The sequence below is a fragment of the Podarcis liolepis genome (assembly GCF_965112155.1).
Source record: "Podarcis liolepis genome assembly, chromosome: 10".
In the NCBI taxonomy this organism is placed as follows: Eukaryota; Metazoa; Chordata; class Lepidosauria; order Squamata; family Lacertidae; genus Podarcis; species Podarcis liolepis.
In genome coordinates, this window is record NC_139562.1 from 41,953,128 (window position 1) to 41,974,945 (window position 21,818).

The window sequence follows — 21,818 nt, forward strand, 5'->3', positions numbered from 1 at the left end:
ATGGAAAAAAAGACAATGATTTTATTGAGATTTGGTGGGCATGTATTGCTTGTGTGAATAAGAATAAGTAAAACTCACAACTGCCAGCCCCACATGGTAATCTCTGGCAGAATGTTCTTGTTTAAATCTTGCTTTTTTTTTATTCAGGATCAGAAAGGAGTGAGTGGGGGACTGGAGATACTACTTTTGTTTCTGTAATATTGTTCTTTATGTTGACCATGGTAAACTGTCAACATTCTAGCTGGGTTAAAACTCAAGATGTATCATTGCTAAGCAAACTCAGAGCTTATTGCAGATACAAATACTGGCACTGAACTTTGCAGTAGATGCCATAAAATTTTATCTAAGCATCCACTTTCAACACTAATTGAGGGTATCATCTTTGCTGAAGAAAGCCATTATTTATTGGGATGGGAAACTTGTGGCTTCCAGATGTTCTTGGACTCCAACCTCAATCAGCTCCAACCAGCAGGGCCAGTAGTTATGGATGATGGGAGCTTTAATCCAGCAACATCTGGTGGGCTGCAGTTTGCCCATTCCTGCTTCACAAGGACACCCAAAAGTATTAATGGGGACCATGTGTTACCGTCAAACTTCATTAAAAAGCACATTAAAGATTTTATACAGCATTTTAGGGCTGTTTTACTAAAATCAACTTTTTGTGTGAGAAGAACTAACCAGAATGACATTGTGTAGCAAACAAATCTACTTTCTCATTATATTATGACACATTTGTCCCACTGTTACTGTTCAACACTACTGGCTGGGAAACATGGACACAATGACGATGTGTTCTGTAAGCACAGCCTATACTTGAAACATGCATAGCAATGATGCACAAAATGAAAATCAAAGGAAGGTGCTGGTGTTAGTAAAGAACATAGCATGGTTAATTCTAAGAGGTGATGATAGTGACAAGTGATGTGATGTGATTTGGGCAGGAATATATGACAAGGGATGTAACTAGACCACTTATAACTTTGTGAAACTGTTGCTGGACTGTATGACTTATTACAGTTGGGAATCACAAGACTGAATCCTTCATGCCACAGGTGCCTGACTTTTCCCGTTACACAAGTGAGAGCTTGCAAGAACAACACAATGGGGGGGAATGCAGAATGGGAAGACCGCAATAAGGTGGTGCAGAGCTGGGCTTCATCTAGATTGTCCTAGCACTGCACAGCTAGTATTAACAGCATCAGAGAAAATACTGCTGCAATCCAGGGATTTGGAACCAAGTTCACATATACTGATTAGTGATGCTGTTGAAACTCAGCATTTGTCCATTTGGAAGTCAAATTCCATTTGTTCATAATTCCTGAATGTAACGTAATTCCAATGAACTATGTCAAAGTCTCTCTGGCAGACTAGGAAGCATACTTCTTGCCAGTAGTGGCTAGTGAGGGACTGTGGGTAGGACAGTTTTGTTGACTTCACTTTCCCAATGCTGCACATCACTGTCATCACCAAGAGGGAGGTTGATATGGCAGCAGCAGTGGAGCCACTCTGACGCTCCTGCCATTACACTTGCACTGTGCTGAACTCCCCATCTATGGCCTGCTCATCCCCTTCTCAGTAACTGGTCTCAACATGCAACATTGGGAAGCCAAATCAGCAAACCATTCCAGTCTGTGCCATCCTGCCGACTGCTACTGGTTCTTGCCACCCACTTTCAAAGCAGGGCTAGAAATGCCCCTGGAAATGGTTCAATGTGATCAAATAGCATTATTTATTTTTCAGGGAACATGCAGAGGAAGAAAGAAGACTGTCCACATGGACCTATGGAGGCAACTATTTTACGCACACAGCCCAATTAAGCATCAGGAAATAAATGTTACATTATGACGTAAGTGCCATTTCCAGGGACATTTCTGGGCCTACTTTTAAATTATGTGCTCCCTAGTCTCCTAAAAGGGGCTTCTACATTTAAAGAAGTTAAATAAAATGGTTTAAAAGCACTCAGACAGCCTCACAATACTGCAAGTTTAAATTTGAAGATACTTCAACATTTTGAACTATCAAAAGAACTTTTGGCAAAGTTGTAATGTTGGATTTGTTACTTGGCAAGAAAATTACCCTTTTTGATTAAGCAAGTTCTCCCTTCACACTAATATTGAGGGGTGAACTCTGGAAACTGTCAGAGAAAGAGAAATCAATGGGCATGGTCAAAGTTTTGTCTGGACTTTGTTAATTTTCCCCAGCAGCAGCATGAGATGGTAATATGGAGTGGAGATAAGGGGTGAATAGGAGAGGCAAGGCTGACAACTTGGAACAGCATTCACTTTGAGGCTATGCTTGCCTGTTGGAAAAGTGAAACAAGTAAAAAGGGCTGCAATTTTGGTGTAAGCCAAATCACTTGGCATTATGAATATAAAAATGATGACTATTAGTTTCTATGTGATAGGCTGGCATTATTCCCCAGTCTCTTCCTGGAAGCAAGAATGGTTCTATGTGGAAAATGGAAAAAGTACTTTGAGTGACTCACAAAGGCAGCTAGCTACTTACTGAAAAGTGACTTGAGGGAGAAAAAGTTTAGATTGCAGTGCAATAGACTACTCATTTCATCAACAGACACCACTAAACTCATGTCATCAAGAATCATAAGGGAAGAATACTAGCCTGTGGTGAATACTAAAGCTAATAGTGAAGCCTGTGATTTATTATTGAAGCCTTGGGTAATAAAGCAAATAGTCCTTTATTGGATTAAAAACAGGTTGCAAAGCAATGCAGATATGCCAATGATCTGAAAAGTCAAATATGTTGTTAATTGTAGGAGCAATTTTGTCTTATATGAGAAAAAAATCCCCAAACTAACCATAAAGCTCAAAAAAACTTAAGCATATTATTTTTCTCTTTTAATTTCCAACACTTTTAATGAGATCTCACATGCATAGCTTATATAAAAGTGATACAATATGAAAATATTATGCACTGTAAAAACTACACCAACCTAGATATGGTTATGTCACTGAGGGAAAAATATATGGCAAGAGACAGTATTCAAAACAAAATAATAAGAATGCATACCATTACCAGATCTGCATGTGAACTCGTATCTTACATTCATGTTCACAGAACAATTATACTGGAGACAACTGAGTGCCACAGAGGTTATCGCAAGAAACAGGAATGCTTTAGAAATGCCAACATTGTCCTGCTACTTGGCAAAATTAGCAAGAGCCAAAATGCACAAACTGGTGGACGCAGAGTAAAATTGCTTTGCTTATCTTGCACATGACAGTTGTTGATCTCAACACAGTCCAGCATTCACAGCAACCAACTAAATGCCTAGCCAAGACATGAGGAAAAGAGCCCTCTGTTGTAAGGCCATTACTTTACCTAGCTCCATATTGTCTACACAACTGCTTGGCAGTGGCTCTTCAGGGTTTCAAATAGTCATCCCTTCCCAGCCCCTGCCTAGGGAAGCCAGGAATTGGCTACAGCCTCTGTCCTGCTGGATAAATTTGTCTACAAGTAACATCCTCCAAACAGTCAAGTTTGTAACAGTATTTATGCACACAGTCATAATTGTAATCCTAGTAGTTATTTTGTTTATTTAATATGTGCATGTTGAGGTGTAGGAACCTGTGCCCCCACCCAAAAAATGTAAAGGTTCCAGGCTTTCAGCAACCCCAGGGAGTATTGACAACAGTCATGGATAATGGGGGCTGTAGTCTGTCAACATCTGGTTGGGTTTCCTACTGCATTCGACTCCTTCCTTAAAGACTACAACATCAGAACCAGTCAGTACCAGTCAGTACAATGTACTTGGATATGTTAGACATATTGGACAAAGTCCACCACAAAAGGCTCCTAGGGAAACTCATGGGACAGAATGAAAATGGATTATCCTATTGACTGAGACCTTAAAAGTTAATAACCAAAATTAGGAAACAAAGAGTAGGCAGAGGGGACCCAGTACCCTTAATCTTTGACCTCTATCCATGCTGGCTGAGGCTGATGGGAGCTAGATTCCAACATCTGGAGAGCCACAGGTAGTCCACCCATGATAAAAGCAATTCATTCAATGAACCTAATCTATAAATACGGAAAATTGTTATTTCTTTTTACTATCCAGCAGGTGAGGTGGTAGATGTGCTGAATCACTGTGATAATGGGCTGGATGAGGATCAATTCACTCAATCAATCAATTTAAAAAAAGCTCATACCAAACAAAACAGATACTGGTAGTTCTTCCCGATACAAACAGCATGCAGTAAATAAAAAATGAACTTTAGCTATGGTTCATGACTTGTCTGGAGCAAGCCAAGGTATGACACTGGGCTTGGACATAATGCTAAACCAAACTATGGCTTGGCTCTGAAAAGAGCAGCAGGAGGAAGACCAAGGAAGGGGCACAACTGTGAATTTTGCTCCATGCAGTTGTATGTTTGCTCATTTAGTCATGGTTTGTCCTAGTGTTACATGTGAACCCGGCTGTTGATTGGCTTCAGAAAAACTCACAAGAACTGCTAGTCCTGTGAGAGTCATTATTCCCTTTGCTTTTTTTTTTTTTTTTTGTGAAAGAGCAAAGTAAAACATTACCCACAGAAAACCAGCCATAGTGAAAAATGGCCTTAAGTACCAACCAGCCAAATATATTTGCTTTTCTAAAGTAACACAGGGTGAACTTTAATGAATTAAGCAAATCCATCTGGCTGTCAAGCTGCGACCACTATTTCTATATGTGATAATGTTGGTTTGCCTGCATTTAGGAATTTTGCTGACAGCTTCTTGAAATCAGTTATCGACTAATCCACAAATGGGACAGAACTTTCATCTACATGTGTTTTCCCTTAGCATCTGGGTGGTTGAAAGATCATCGCCATGGCAAGCTTAGATATATGCTGCAATGATGAAACACACTAGCAAAATATATCATAAAATATAATATAATCATTGTTGCCATGCATTTCTGCTGACAGGTATAAAAAAGGCCATCAGTGCTGTGACCTTTGTGTATGTGTAAAATAAACGAAAATGAATCCGTGACTAACTCGCAAGTGAAATGTTGAAAAAGAGAATTCAGCAGAAGTGTTCAATATAACTATTTTCTTTCCTTTCTCAGAAACAAAGGCTTATTGATGGCCAAAATGTCTCTCTTGTAAAACACCCTTTCCTTTCATATTTATCTTGATGGATTTGGGGCAGTCAACATATCCTCCAGATGTTGCTAAACTACAATTCCTATCATCCCTGTCTCCTTGGCATCCTTTGCAGTCTAAGGAAGATGGGAGTTGTACTGCAACAACTCCTTGACAACCACAGCAATATTAACAGCCTGGATATAAAGAAGGTTCCTCACTGGAAAGATACAAAGCTACTCAGATGCAGATTAATATGCTAACTTCCTCTCATTGCACCTTCTTTGAACATGCAAAGTGTGAATGTATTCACACATCTCTGAAGAAACATCATATGTTAGCTCCACTGGCATCTGAACAAAAATAAGTCCCTACTTTGCACATTTCACGGGGAAACTGAATAATTCATGCATCCTCTCTGTTTTACCATCCAAGACACAGGCATAGGCAAACTCGGCCCTCCAAATATTTTTGGGACTACAACTCCCAGCATCCCTAGCTAACAGGACCAGTGGTCAGGGATGGTGGGAATTGTAGTCCCAAAACATCTGGAGGGCCAAGTTTGCCTATACCTGATCCAAGTTCTCCTTAGTGCATCAGACAAAGTGATCTCCCCCCACCCCCCACCCTTTGGAAAGTGCACATTCTTCTCAGTGGAGAACTTCCCATGTGCTTGTCAGCCTCTACAAAGATCTACACTGATCAAGGGCCAAGCAAAGGCTAATTACTCTGATTAATGTTTTTACAATCTACACTCCCTCACAGAGAAACATAACCATAGTGCCAGGCCACATTTTACCCTATTTTATTGGACCACGAGGAATGGCTCAATAGATCTTCATATTCCAATACATCAAGATCAGTGTGAGACATCTTTTTACTGTGCACTCTTAAAGTTACAGTCATTACATTAAATGATTCTACCTGATGAAAGGTATTCAAAGTAACATAAGGAATCTCAATTTTCCTTTTATCTTTTTTGGGGGAGGGCAGGGAATACATCTCAAACAATGCAACTCTAATTATAATACTGTATACCAAGTACAACTATTTTCAGCAATGTCCACTATGAATACTATACATGCACATTCATGCACAAATTAAGACAAACTATCTGCAAATGTTAGGATGACGGAAAACAATTCAATTTTTGGGAAATGATTCAGTTCATTTCCAAGCCAATCACAATTCAGCCTCGCTTATCCTCCAAACCCTCCTCTGTATCTCTTGAACCCATCCCAACTCCCCCCAGTCACCCCACCATGCAACCCTTTCATCTTCCTTTTAAAACACGCTTACCAACTAGGCCAGAAGTGGCAATGCTGCTGCAGCCACAGTAAAAGGGAGGAGGGTTTCTTCCTCCCACTTGGCCCCAGCCTCTTGCAAAGAACCCTTGCCCCTTGGGAAACTACACTGACTGCAATGTAAATACTACCCAATGTAGTTATTGCAATATTATAGTGTCATGAGCCGCAAAGCACTTTTCCTAATGATTTTAAGCTTCATTGGGAAAACAGTGCACACCTGTTGCCAACTATCCCACTGTAGATTGCATTTCAATAGCTAAAGCAGAAAAAAGAAACGAGTGAGAAACACTTTTTAATTCAACTCCTTACTCTTCAAAAGCACTGAAAAGAAGATGAGTGAAAAATTTACACAAAGCAACATGTTGTATTCAATTAAATATATATCACAAAATGTGCAGATTTGTTCTAACCATGAATTATATTAAGTGTTATGAAGTGTATTCTTTGTTCATGCTTACCAAAGTCTAATCATCTCTGTGTTGTGTTACTATTCTTACAGAATGATTTAGAGAAATATGTTTCACTGTATAAATAAAATCCTGTTGATTATCCTCTGTTGATAATCCAGATTTGAATTTTCTAGACAGCACTAACAGTGATATAACAGAGTACTTTACAAGCCTAGGTCAGTAGACTTCCAGTTACCATTTATTATACCTTCTACAAACCATGTTCAGTAAACTAAAAGATAAATGCAATTTAGGAGTGTATTACTCCATTTAGAAGAAAGCGTGTTCTCCTTCATGGAGAGCACGTGTTGCGGTGGGGGCTGCCAGGACACTCCAAAGTTGGGGGCGGGCTAATTGTTCATTGGCCACTGATGCGATTGGGGCTTCCCTTGTTGTTGGGAAGAAGTTAATGTTGCCATTTGTTGATTGACAGCCAGAAATGCTAAAAACTCCTTGCACGAGGCTAGGGCTTCCTCTTTTTGACAGTGCATTGGATTGCCCCCCCCCCCTAGAATTAGGGTTGTTCGCTTTGACCTTGCTATGCCTGTCATGGGGTCGTCTGCTCTTGGGGCAGGGGCCTGGTAGGAATTTTGTCCATCTGGCTGATTGGCTGGGGCCATTTGGTTTTTGCCTACTGCATAGCAAATCGTCACAACTTGTAAGGTTACGGTTAGGCATTGGCTTATGGTTTGGTTGGTTGAGGGGAAGTGGTTGAGTGCCTGCCCTTGGTAGGTTGAGTGCCTGCCCCTCTAATGCTGCTGCTGCGAGGGATTCCGTTAAAGGAATCGGGGGCTAACTATTGCTTGTCCACTCTGTCAAGGGGGCTCGGGCCATAGCAATGAGCTCCTGGTTGCATTTGGGGTGAGGGCAGGTTCCCTGCTCCGTTGTTACCCCCAAGTGTATTCCCCTATTCTGACTTTCGCATTGTGCGGAATGTCAGTCTGTCCCCCATGGTGGGGGCAGATAGTCGCAACCAATGCCTAAGCAACCACTCACAAATTTGTATTTTAATAAAGTTGTGGTCAAAATTATGCCAAAAATCTTAAACAAAAATTCTGTGTGATGTGTGAGTTATTGGGGTGGCCCTGGGGACCTCGACACGCAATGTAAACAAACAGTGCATATTATTCAGAAAAGTAATCTCTGGTGTGTCTTAAGAACTGGGTGCTTTCTTGCCCTACCAGAGAAGATCATGTTCAATTATATGGTGTAGTGACAGCCCAGAGTACTTCCGTATTACACTATTTATGCCATAGTCATGCTATTCTGTGTAGTAAAAATAACTCTAGGAAGGGGAAGAATAGGCCTTATCCCTGTAATGTTTTCACAACAAACATTGCAACACACAAGAGTTAGAAGAATCCATACTCTTATTTCTTTACTCTGTATGTCATTTCACATTTCACAAGTTGATCCCCTCAATGTGTAAGATATTTGTTTATAAATTAACAAGTTTCCCCAACTCCTCACGCCATATCATTCATGCCACTGTTATTGGGAACAACAGAGAAGTTAAAGTAACTGTGTGAATGCAACCTAAGGCTGCGATGCACACCTACTCCCCAGTCAAATTGAATTTAGGATTAATTCCTAAGTAGACAAGTATTTAGAATTGGTTTCTAAACAATTATTTCCCATTCAGGAGATCTTGAAAACCATTACAACATGGAAGCACTTTAATTGCATATTTTATCTGACCTACCTGGACTGCATATCTTGCTGTGTTTTGGGCTGGCCAATATCAGCAGGAGGTGAAGAATGAGAGACGTGCTGCTGTAGCTCTACCAAAGACTGATAGTACTGCTGTTGTTGGTGTTGCTGCTGTTTATAACGAGACAAACTGAAAAACAGCCCTAAAATGGCTTTCAAATTTCCATTCCTTATTTCTGAAAAAATGAAGAAAATATAAGAATTAGACTTCTGCTCTGCATGCTTTGAAGTTTCCACATCCTCTTCAACAGCAGACCCATAGACAATGCATTGTAGGAAGTTACCAAATGCAGGTCCTCATGTGCAAGGAGGTTAGTTAGAGGTTGCAAGTATAGCTAGTAAAGCTAGTTATGTTTTATCACTCCTCACATGGTGTCCTTCCTGCAGAAAGGCCCAACTGCTGCAGCTACAGACAGCTTACTACTCCAGAAAGGGGCAGAGGAGAGCTGAGGTCTGGAACAGAGGGAGCCTACAAGAATCTGTAAAGGTGAGTCCGATCCATCTATAACTCATCGGAATTGTAGACAGTCACCCCACCACTCAAGTCTATTTCCAAGTTTCACCCCAGCAGAATTTGATCTCCATCAGTCTGAAGACTGGATGCTTTGGATAAGCAGATTCCAAAGGTTCTTCTATATGTCTGAAATGGTTTGCACCAGTCCAAGATGAGCTAGGTAAGCACTTCCTATTTCACCATGATACAATTTTTGAGGGCCCCCTATTTGACTCCCGCAAGCAAGAGCAAGGAGAGTCAATATCTGGCTTCATCACAACCCTATATGCTCTCATCCAGCACATACACAGTGAGGAGCTGGGCTTGGCTGTTCAACCTTAGCTCTGTCTCCCTATCTCCACACATGAGCACTCAGCTCAACTTGCCCCTCCACAGCCAACTTTTGCACCCAAAGGCATAGCAAGCAAGCAAGCAAGCAGGCTGAGTTCTAGAGGTGCAGCCCTATCTCTCTCCTTTTATAAATTAGCCTTTGCTACAGAAGCAGCTGCTGTTAATCTGTTTGATAATCTGAAGCCTTCTTTCCCCACCTGTGCTCCCATTCTGAAATTTATGAAGGTCACCAGTTCTGCTTCCCTAATAAATGTGTGTATGAAACCACATTATGAACCTCTTATTTTTTATGATTAATATGTTATTAGAAGAATTTCATTTGTAAATAAAGTGGTCAAAGAAAAAAGGGGTGTGGAAAAAAGTGCAGAAAGTAAACTAACGCAATTAGTATAATTAGCATCTACATTTCAAGCGGTTTGCAAAAATGGATAAAAAACAGACTTACATGAAAAATGCATTACAAGGCAGCTGCCTACATTTTCTTATACTGCCCAAACTGTATAATATAGTGTTTTAAACATTAGTATGAATCAAACTACATGTTATACTTGAAACACAGCAAGGTCCTGTGCCTCCTTGTTTTCCTTTAATGTGGGGCAGATCATTATTGGGATTGTAATGTGCAGTGAAGGGGGGGGGTTCTCTCTTCCTCCCCTTCCCAGGCATGACCACCCTGACAATCATCGTCCAGGCAGCTACACAACTTAGAAAAAAGTTCCCAATGGTATGAATCAGATCTTGTTTTCCTAAGCCTCGTAGCTACACAGGGAGCTAATCTGGGGTAGGTAGGGGAGAATAGCTCAACAGACTAGGGATAAACTTCCCTCCCTACACAATGCAATCCATACAACAATTTGGCCTCCTCCGCTGGCAATGAAAGTTGTTGCTGTTTATTATGACCGCAGACCAATAAAATTACACAAATCACTCAAAAAAATTACACAAATAAAACATACAGCTAGTTAAAATGAAACATACAGCTAAATAAAGCTTTAAAATGAATACATCAAAATACCCCCCCCAAACAGCCAACATACAATCTTTTTGCAAACTTCTCAGCAATGTGGCTTTCAAAATTCCCTGAAAATGTGCTTTATAGAGGGAGAACTAGCCTCTCTCTATACTTGTTATGCAGGTTCCTACGCAAAAGAATGTGAACAACAGACTCTATTGCTTCAGCTCCACAGAAACGCCAACCATTTGTTAACCAGAATCTTGTTGAATCATCCACTTAACAGCACGGCAAACAGCACATTAAAATGAACAAGCATAAATGCTTTCCTATACTCGGAGACAGGTATGAAGCTGACCCTTCCATAATATGAAGTGTCGTTAAGGATCACCAGAGAACAAGATTCATTAGCTGCAGTTCTCAGCTAATAAGAGAAAAGCATGGCATGTAGTTGCATGCTATGCATTAATGTGTAAAGGGACCCCTGACCATTAGGTCCAGTCATGGCCGACTCTGCTTTCAGCGCGCCCGGCGCTCCGGGAAGCAGGCTGCTATCCGCAGCCTAGACAGCCCTGTGGGAACTTCTGCAGGGCTGCCTAGGCTGCGGATGTCTTCCTGAAGCCTGGAGAGCGAGAGGGGTCGGTGAGCACCGACCCGTCTCGCTCTCCAAGCTTCAGCGAAAGCCTGCATTCGCTACATAGGACGCACCCAGATTTCCCCTTCATTTTTGGAGGGGGAAAAGTGCGTCCTATGGGGCGAAAAATACGGTATTTTTATTTCTTTTATTTTTGAAATGGATGGAAAACATTTCACACAGACACACTTCACTTACAATAAAGGCAATTGTAGATATACTCTTAACATGTTTCCTGGCAAGTAAATCCTGTTCTCTCCAACAAGGCTTCCCTCTCAAGCATGTGTGCGTAGCCTAAGGCTATGATTACAAGGAAGCTACTACTGTATCAAACAACGGACTTTAAAAATCCAGCTGTGACAGGAAAAACTATTACTTTTTTTAAAAGGCAGAATAAATGAGAAACACAATCCTGTATCATATAGGTTTTGGAGCTTTTCTGTTTTGGGTTTTTTTTTTTTAATTACAGAATTAGATAAAACCCTAATAAATTATATCATTCTATGGAAGGTTAGCCATTGCTTTTTAAGTATTTCCAAACAGACTAGCATCATTGATTGCTTAAAGGACACCTGGTTACTGGATGTTCTTCTAAGAACATTTATTAATGCCAGATTCTTGTAGGAAACATAAGAGGATTGATCAGGTGAGAGCAGCATCATGAATTGTTGTGTACAAAATACACAGGATTGTATCCAATACTGCGTAAGTGGTTTCTTCTCATGCAATTGGACTTTTGTTTCCTCTCATCTCCTCTCCTCTCCTGACATGCCCCCAAACCTGCTGTGGAGGTGAAAGTTTCATTGCACAAGTCTGTTGCATGGGATTGAATAAAAGCATTGGATAAAAACCACAGAATTATATACCAAAAGTAATACTAGCATATTGAATATACGGAAATCCTGCAAATTTCCTTCCCAGGACCAATCCTACTATTAGGCTGAATAAGGCAATTCCACACACCCACAGGAAGCAGATGTTGGGGGGCAGCAGCAGGGTGCCAGACATTATTCCTGAGCTCGCTTGCCATTTCCCTCTCTTGGAAGACAGAGCTGTGTGTGTTACACATGCTGTGAACCCCCTAAACTAGCCTGTTATGTTCACTTCCCCATTGCCAATGTTGAAGTAAGATTCAACAGCCAGCCTAGTCACTTTCTGTACATGGAACAGAATGGGTGCCATCTTGTCCTTTGTTCCTCAGGCAGCAAAACATTTTGGGCTGGGCTTGAGCCTATCTGATCTCAAATACTACCTTAAAATATGGAAAACTCACATACTGTAGCTGTTCTTTTGATACTGACCATATATAGGCCTACTCAAGCTGAATTTGTGGTGTGGAATTTGTGAAGTGTGACTTTTAATACAAAATACAGAGCTTCATGTTGTAAAATACAACATTTATAAAACTGAGCAATTATTATATTAATTTATTAATAACAACTTTGGGGGAAATTTCATATATTTATATTTTGCATCTGCAGCATAAAGAGAAACAAACTGGTGACATAAACTGCAGTTAAATAGTTTGTAATTTGAATAATTATATATATTTATATTTCAAAATGGAGAAATACATTTGGGAAGTTTCTAAATATTTGCACCCTATTTCACACCAGTATATCACCTTTGCTCAGTACACAGAGTTGGAACACTGGGAAGATACGGTACATACAGGCGTTTTTTTCTAGAAAAAGAGGTGCTGGAACCAAAGTTGTTGAGTTTGCCCCACCGCCAAGGCAAAATAACATGAACTGCCACCTTACACCACTGATGGCCACGTCGCTCCAATCACCATGCCACCCACCACCTCCAAAACACAGTCCCAAGTGCCATGCCGTGGAACAGCACCACAATGCCACAAAGGTGTTGGAATGCAACCAGTAAGTGACAGAATGCACAAAAGAGGTGCCAGAACTCAGTTCCGGTGACTTCTGGCTTTAAAAAAGTATGATCCCCTTCCAGGAACATCAAACAAATCTATATTCTCTGATGTGAATGAGGGTGACCTATTATCCTAAAAAAAAAAATGTTTCCCACTGAAGTTAACAGAATCTGTTTTCTTTTGAATACAGTTGAGAGAGAAAAACATTTCATCCATTTGATCTTTTCAACACTGATCAGATATATGTCAAAAAACTAATTACTTAAATCTTCTCAAGAGATGGGAACTATTAAGATAGTTCTAACAACTACATCTTATGTTTCCTATAAAAGAGAAAGTATAATTCAAAATTTATCAGTTTAGTCATCTATGCAAAAAAAAATATGTCTTTCAACTCTACAATTCTATGATTTTTCTGACTTGGTTATATGTAGACTACTCACCATTTCTCAGTTTTTAAGAGCCACTGAACATGATGCTACTTTAGAATTAGTCGGGAAGATTCAGTATAATGTTATGTCATTAAGTGCAGCACGTAAGCCTGCACACACAAAAAGTGTTTTAACTTCCAATCTTAAAAATAGTAATTCTAAATCTTTGTAGTTTTACTGACAGTATCAGACAATGGCTGATATTCCCAGTAAATAACAAACTCCACAACTTGAGAAGATTCTGAAGCAAATGCTTGCAATTTCTGATCTGGCAATTTCTGATCTGGCAAATTCTGATGAGTTTTGCTAAAATGAGGTTTGCTCCTGACTTCAGTTGTCTGCACTATACAGTACAGTAAGTCACATATGCATTTTTCATTTTGTACTTGTAGAAAGCATATTTCTACCTATGAATCTTTAGGAAGAGGAAGAAATGGAGGCAACGATATTCAAGGGGAAAGTGCTAATTTAAATAAATATTTCCCATAGGAAATGGCGTTTTTTAAGTGTTTTAATTTATGCCAAGAATTGTGTCAAACCAAAACTGTATTTCATAAGACAACTGCCGTATTTTTCACTCTATAAGACACACCAGACCATAAGATGCACCTAGTTTTTGGAGGAGGAAAACAAGAAAAAAAAAGATTCTGCTTTTGCTGTGCAGTGATCCCCCCTGCTGTTCTGGCTTCTGGGATAGCTGCGCAACCGGCATCCACTCCATAAGACACACACACATTTCCCCTTACTTTTTAGGAGGGAAAAAGTGAGTCTTATAGAGCAAAAAAATACGGTAATATCTTTTCCAAAATAATATACTGCAAATCAAGTTTGAAGAAGTACCTTTCCAGAAGGTAATTCACTATCTCTGATGATGATGATGATGGCTTTTTCTTACCTTCCGCAGAAAGACCTTGGACATTTACTCCTCTGGCTGCCAGAAAGTTAAGGCAGACATCAACATTCTCAATCTGCAAAATGAACATGAAATAGCAAAGCAGTTAAAGGCTATTTTGCAAGATGGACTTGAATGCAGCAAAGGGAGGGGGAGAGAGATATGAATACTTTGCATTCATCACATACTCCAGTTCTTTAGTAAAGTTTAACAAGAATGATTACTGTTAATTGGTCAGCTGCTATAAAAGCTTTCATTGTCCACTTTGGTGCTTAAAAACAATTCATAAAGGCTTGATCCAGAATGGCACACTGACAAATCAGCAACCCACCTACTTACCATAAAAGTGGATTCTGTATACAAAAATAAGCAACAATGGACAATACTGCAGCGTGTGTACAAAGTCGTGGGTGAACAGATGATTCAATGACAATGTGTCAAGAGCAAAATGGGGAAAATGGGTTGTAAAAAGTATGGGATAAGGTGTGATATCAGAAGATATTATTTACTAAGCTTTGTGAGCGAGCTTCGTATGTGTTATTATTTAAACTAAATTAAATAATGACAATAATACTTCAGTAATATTATATGATTATCACCACCACCACCATTATCTCTTGAATTCCTTCATGTTAATCTGGGAAACCTGTTTCATTAACAATGGTTTGCGTGTGAAGACCCCCAAGACCTCCCAAAGAAAGACACAGTTGACACCAATATTAGTTTAAGGTTACTGGCATAATTTTGGCCACAACTTTATTGATTACTGAATGTGAGTGGTTCGCTTAGGCATTGATTCAACTAGCTGCACCTACACCTCTGGCAGGGCAGCACTGACAACTGGACACCGGCAGACGTCAGTAAGGGTAAACAGACTGGGGGAGCATTGGTCCTACCACAGATGTAACCTCACCCCAAAATGCTCCTGGGTGCTGTGGCGTGGCCCTAACCCCTGGAAGGGGATCGGACAAAAGCATGGCAAGCACCTGGATTCCTTTAAAAGAATACCCTATTGCACATTGGGAGTGGCAGGGGTGTCAACCTCCCCTCACCACACCTTGAACCTCCAAACTTTACAAAGTTGTGACAATTTGCTACACAGGAGGCGAAACCCAAGTGGCACCAGCCAATCAGCCAAATGGGGGAATTCCTACTGGGCCCCTGCCCCAAACGCAGATGACCCACAACAGCATAGCAAGGTCATAGCAAGACCCTAAATATAGGGAAGGTGGGTGGGTGAACCGGTGCACGAAGCGCTAAGAGGAAGCTCGACGCAACATGCAGTTGTATAAATAGGTCCCCCAGCTGCAAATTCTCTCAACCCCATTGGCCAGAATTACCCCAGCAACTGAGGGACCCAATCGGGTTGTGGTGGCTATCCAAACAATCCCACCCACAAAAATGGTAAGGTCAATTTTAGTGATTTCACTGCAACACGTGCCCTCCGTGAAGAGGACACGATTTTTCATGAAGTTCCAGGTTCATTCTAGGCTTATCTACCACTGGTTTATCAACTTACATATTTGTGAAGAATAGCTATTTCATAGGGAAATGATGAAGGAACAAATGACTTCTGAAAAATAGTATTTTAATTATAGAATCCCCCCCCCCCATCAACCAACCAGAAGCTCCTTTTAACACTTGGGCTATTCACTCCATCCACAAAAGCTCAGAGTAAACTGCATGCCAAAAGTATAGAAGGCTATATTTTATGCTGGAAAGAACACACCAAGTTACTGCAATGAAAAACAAACATTTATCAAAGTAGTTCTTCATGTAGGATGTGAAACAGCATCCAAAGGACAACTATCATCTGTCAGGGCAAGGGTGAAAACATCTCTCCCAAGTATGTTTTGCTAAGACCAACAAAATGTAAATAATATAATAGCTAACACGTTAAACTAAACATATTGGTCTATATTTTAACGACACTTTCATATAAATCTGGACTAACTTCACTGAAGTAAATATGCAGAATTCAAAATTACCCTCTTGCCTGTCATTTGATAGAATGTTAAATGATGTTTACTGGAGATAATTGTATAAGCACAAAACTGGTAATTTTTTATATAAAAAAAATCAAAACTGAACTTGCTATGAATATCTTCATTTATATGAAGAAATACTTCCGCACAGTAATTAACGGCATCATTGATATTTGCAGAGGTGGTTGCAAGAAAAAGAAAGCTCTGTGAAGAAGTTTGGACACTTCTGTAAACATATTTCCTGTGTTAAGCGTCAATTTATTCAAAAACAAAATTGCCTTTTATTGCACATATGGTTACCGAATAATACAGGGGGTTTTTTTGCAGCAGGTTGCTGACACAACAATAGAAGGGGCAAGAAAAAGCAAATTAATTAATCCTTTTTGAACAATTTGTTAACTGTTTCTAGATTCTTGAGTGTGAAGTCATGTATAACAGTATAAGGACTTACACATGTCCATGGTGTTATTACATCTGCATTTGCTGAATAAAACAAACTAGTGCAGCTTAACAGGTAGAACTCAGTTCAAAATCCCACCCCAGCCAAGAATTCACTATTTCATCAAAAGCAAACCACTAATCCTTTTTGCTCTCAGGCCTCATTAGCAATATGAGGATAACCACAGTGACCTTCCCTAACAGTATCTTGCAAAGATCACCAAGATAATGTATAAGAACTACACCGAGCGCTTGAAATGTGCTACATAAATGCTGTTAGAAGATCCAGCATGACACTGGGTAATAAATTATTGGGGTTATTTTTCACTTTCATTTCCACTCAGTAATAATAATAAAAAAACACTTCAAAGTTTAACCATTTTGAAGCTTTCATTGTGTACATAAACACTGCTTTAATTACCTTCTCTTTTGCCTTGGCAAACCACAATTATTCTTTGAACTCAGACCCCAGCAGCCCTAAACACATTTTATTCAAACTTACAAGCAGATGAAAATAATTTAAATTTTGCAGTTGCAGAAGTTTGAATAGACTTTATCCAGCTTCTAAGCTCTCCATACTGTTTCAATCAGAGCTAGCTAGAATGGGTCTCTGAAATCAATGTTTACTAAAGGAGCAAATTTTAGGGTTAATGTAGTATACGGTGCCGTTTTACTTCCTACTAGTACTTCTTAGTAATACTTGTCTATATTGTTGGGTTTTACATAAGGCAGGATAGTCACTCTGTCAACATAACACAAAACAACAAATCTCATCTAGGGAATATGCTCCATTTAAAAAAATAAATCAGTCCTACAATGTACCTAGTGTATGCATCTCTATCCTGGGATCGGTCAATCCATCCTCTGTAATCTCACTGAAATCTGTGATAAAATGCTGTGAGCAAAGCAAATATTACAAGAATTGTGGCTTATGAAATATTAAAGCTACAAATCTTACAAGTACTGAATAAAAGATGTGTGTGAAAAGTTCAGAAAGGGCTGTAACTCAAGCAAGAAACTAAAACAATATAAAACAGAAAGGCAAGTCCAATGTACCCAATGGAAATTTTAAAAGGCAAATAGGGTTGAGACTCACAAAAAAGTTAAGTACCTGTTATGAGAGACAGGAATACTATGTTCATCACAGCTCTTTCCCACTAAGTCCACTAGTGAGAGCTGAGGGTGCTATGTGCTTAAAACTTTGAGATAAATATGAAGGAATTTGGAATTTAGATTGAAGGTTTAATATTCTTTTGGGACCCAGTTTATTTCTTTTAAATAAGAACTTAATAATTGTAGTATAAATAGAGAATATTGTTATAGATCTTCAACGGGTTAGGACTATGGCTGGAAGAGATTAGATGCAGCAACCTTATTGAATCTGACCATAAAGGTAAAGGTACCCCTGACCGTTAGGTCCAGTCGCGGACGACGCTGGGGTTACGCGTTCATCTCACTCTATAGGCCGAGGGAGCCAGCGTTTCTCCACAGACAGCTTCTGGGTCATGTGGCCAACATGTCTAAGTTGCAGCGCACAGAAATGCTGTTTACCTTCCAGTCGGAGCGGTACCTATTTACCGTATTTTTTGCCCTATAGGACGCACTTTTCCCCCTCCAAAAATGAAGGGGAAATGTGTGTGCGTCCTATGGGGCGAATGCAGGCTTTCGCTGAAGCCTGGAGAGCAAGAGGGGTCGGTGCGCACCGACCCCTCTCGCTCCCCAGGCTTCGCGCAGCTCTCCGCAAGCCGTGGGAACCCACATTGGGCTCCCACGGCTTGCAGAGAGTTGCCTGCATGCCGAAGCCTGGGCGCGCTGAGATCAGTGCGCCCAGGCTTCACGCAGCTCTCTGCAAGGTGCGGGAGCCCTGCGCTGGGCTCCCACGGCTTGCGGAGAGTTGCCTGTTCTGGGGGCTGGGGTCGGGGGAAGCTCGGGCTTCCCCCGCCCCAGCCCCGTGCCTGGGGGAGAAATAATTTTTTCCCCTTTATTTCCCCCCCAAAAAACTAGGTGCGCCTTATGGGACGGTGCGTCCTATAGGGCGAAAAATACGGTATCTACTTGCACTTAATGTGCTTTTGAACTGCTATGTGGGCAGGAGCTGGGACCGAACAACAGGAGCTCACCCCTGTTGCAGGGATTTGAACCACCGACCTAACAATAGGTAATTAGAAAGACAATAGGCAATTAGGAAGACAACAAGCTGTTTACTACCTACAGATTTTCCCATTATGTAAAAATATTAGCAATGCACATTCTGAATTCATCCCTGTGAAGCAAAAGGTTAATTTCCCCCTTTTGAGGTGCTTGAATGGAATACAAGGTGAGTATTTCATACAGTATCTTAATATTTTACAAAAGAAAAATTGCAAATCAAAATTTAGTTTGAGCATATGTCATTATCCAGTAATTGCAAGTAAATAAATTTACATGAATAATTCAGTTGTTGGATAGAAACTCACCACTGGCTTATCTTAAAAATGTATATTCTTTATCATTGATTTTCGTATTACTAAGAGTTGCTTTCATCTCCTTCCTCTGGCAGATTGCACCTTCTCTGCTTCCAAACATAATGAATTATAGCATGTACACAGGATAATTAATGATGACTAATACAACTATATATTATTCCTTCCTTTCCCAGAGATTAATCAGTTCCATAAATATGACAATCTGCCAGATTCTCAAGCCTTTACTAAAGAAATTATACTGGTGAGAGCCCAGAATCCTAAGCACGCTTAAGAGAAGTATTTTATTTAAAGAAATGGACACTTCTAAGGAAATGTGACAACGATTAACGATTAAAAGATAGATTTGTTATGTTTCTGTGTTTTTGCATCCATTGCCAAAAGTAGATTTAAAAGCCCCAAAGATTGATGAAGAGCTTGGATGCTGGACAAGATGTCTATATATATAAAACTTCCACCCTACAATAATGCTTCTTTTTTCTTTTTTAAAAAATCAGCGTTCATTTATGAAGTTGTGATATGGATTCTGTTAAGCTCATTTGGGGAGTGTGGAGTCTTAGGAAATTCTAAGCACAATATCCTTAAATTGGATAGGAAGGTTATTTGACATGAAGTATTCACAGAGACAAATAAAGGCTTTCCATTGATTATATGCACTTTTGTTACCTACTTGTCTTTTCCAGTTTCTCTGCGTATTCAGCTCTTAAGAGATTCTTGAGTAATCTTAACTCATGGTCCTGAGGTCTGGGGCTGAGATCCAACAGAAAATGCCACTGGCAAAACGCAGGAGGCTATTTTGACTCAACAGGAGGTGACCTGTGCCACCTCTCATGCTGGTCTGGAGAGGCCCCCAACACTTTGAAGCACATTTTCAGAGTGTACAAGGGACTGCTGGGAAAAAGGGAATCAATGAAAATAACCACCCTCCTTCTGCAAGTGTGAACATCTGGGGATGGGGGTGGGAGATACTCCAGCAAGCCTAAGTCTAGTTAGGATCCAAGCTATCATACCAAAGGGCAGAAGTACCGTGGTACCTTGGGTTACATACACTTCAGGTTACATACGCTTCAGGTTACAGACTCCGCTAACAGAAATCGTGCAGTGGTGGCGCGGCGGCAGCAGGAGGCCCCATTAGCTAAAGTGGTGCTTCAGGTTAAGAACAGTTTCAGGTTAAGAACAGACCTCCAGAACGAATTACGGTAAGTTCTTAACCCGAGGTACCACTGTACATGTTATGAAGCTCCATTATTTCATAAACAGGGCTGTTCTTTTTTTATAATTTTATATATTTATTTTATAAACAGGGCTGCTCTTAAACCGAGGTACCACTGTAGTACAATTTTATACATGTAAAGTCTACCTATTTTCAATCAAGCTTAATCAAAGCTAAATGTTCATAGGATTGCAACATCAAACACAAATTGAGCATTATTATCCTAAGCATAATTACCATTAAAACAGGACTAGAGCTTTTTGAAATAAACACATTTTGAAATAAACACAGGCCAGATAAATAAAGTAACACCAGGCTGACACCAAGTTCTAAGTGGGGGAAAGCCCCACAAGATACGACAACTGATCGAAGAACGGAAAAATAACCAGAAAATCAGCTGTTTCAAAAATACAGCATTTTTCTTTTGTTTCAGAATGAAAAAATACAGGATAATCTTTAACCTATGCCTTTTTAGGAAGCGGGAAAGCAAGAGAATGAGGGACACTCACACATGATAAAAGGATAAATATGGTTCTTATAAGGTGCCATATTAATGTATGAAATGAATGTGTTATTACATCAGTACTTATTAGAAGTGTTATACAGCTGTTCATCATCACAGGAACCAAAGCAATATAAAATGGGCAAAAATAAACTAACCATGTCAAAGAGTGCAATGCAAAAAAAATAATAATCATAAAATAGCTTAAAAGCTAATATGCATTATGTGGTTGCTAATGTTAATAGCAAACAATGGGCGAGGAAAACGGCTGGTCCTGCAACTATTACTGGTTATTTTCTTTCTTCTCCTTCTTCTTCAGAGATCACTTGTACCCAATTAAGATTGTCTTACATGAATATGGTCTTAACAGTGTGCATGTCCTTAAGTGACTGTTGTTCGGACTGGCTATTTTACAACAGGGTTTGCTAACCTGTGGCACTTCAGATGTTGCTGAACTCCCATTATCCCTCATTCCTGTTTTAAAGTCCTTTGTGAAATGAAATATCTTCCCTTACACTCCTTAGGGTTCTTGCCCTTGTGTATTCCTGACTGTTTATACCCCATTTGCCTCCATCCAGCATACTGATTTAACCAAAAAAACTTTCAGCTGTCTTTGCGTAACCTTTTCTGTCCTTGGATATAAGTGATTCCCCCACCTTTCCTTCCCCTTTTTCAGTCTTCTGCTTCTCTTTATATCTTTCTGAAGTTGTGAGACACATGCAGAAGAGAATCATAATTTCCTAGGAGGAAAATCAGCAAGCCAGTCAACCATCTTAAGCACTCACTACATCAATGAGATTCCCCCCCCCCTCGTTGTTATGTAGACCTCCTGGGTGCATGTTATCAGCTTATAAAGTTTGCTAAGTCAGTCAGGTTTCCAGACAAGGTTAAGTATTTTTGAGTATTTGCAGCAGATAAACCTAAAACTCAGCATGACCAAGTAACAAGGAAGCAGGTATACGAACGACAGCTATGCATGATATGTTGGTGAAATATTTCTGCTTAGAAACAAATAACACTAGGTATGCAGAAC

General features: G+C 40.0%; 1 protein-coding gene across 9 annotated transcripts in view; it reads right to left on the minus strand.

The window, feature by feature from the left end:
• NAV3 (neuron navigator 3) overlaps positions 1-21,818 on the minus strand; it is a 426,597-nt gene that overhangs the window by 139,085 nt on the left and 265,694 nt on the right. For all 9 annotated transcript variants that reach the window (XM_083463072.1, XM_083463071.1, XM_083463073.1 and 6 more), the window contains 2 exons: positions 14,189-14,261; positions 8,543-8,726 (listed from right to left, as the gene is read on the minus strand). In XM_083463072.1, coding sequence (XP_083319198.1) covers positions 8,543-8,726; positions 14,189-14,261 — 257 coding nt within the window. The remainder of the gene's footprint in view (positions 1-8,542; positions 8,727-14,188; positions 14,262-21,818) is intronic.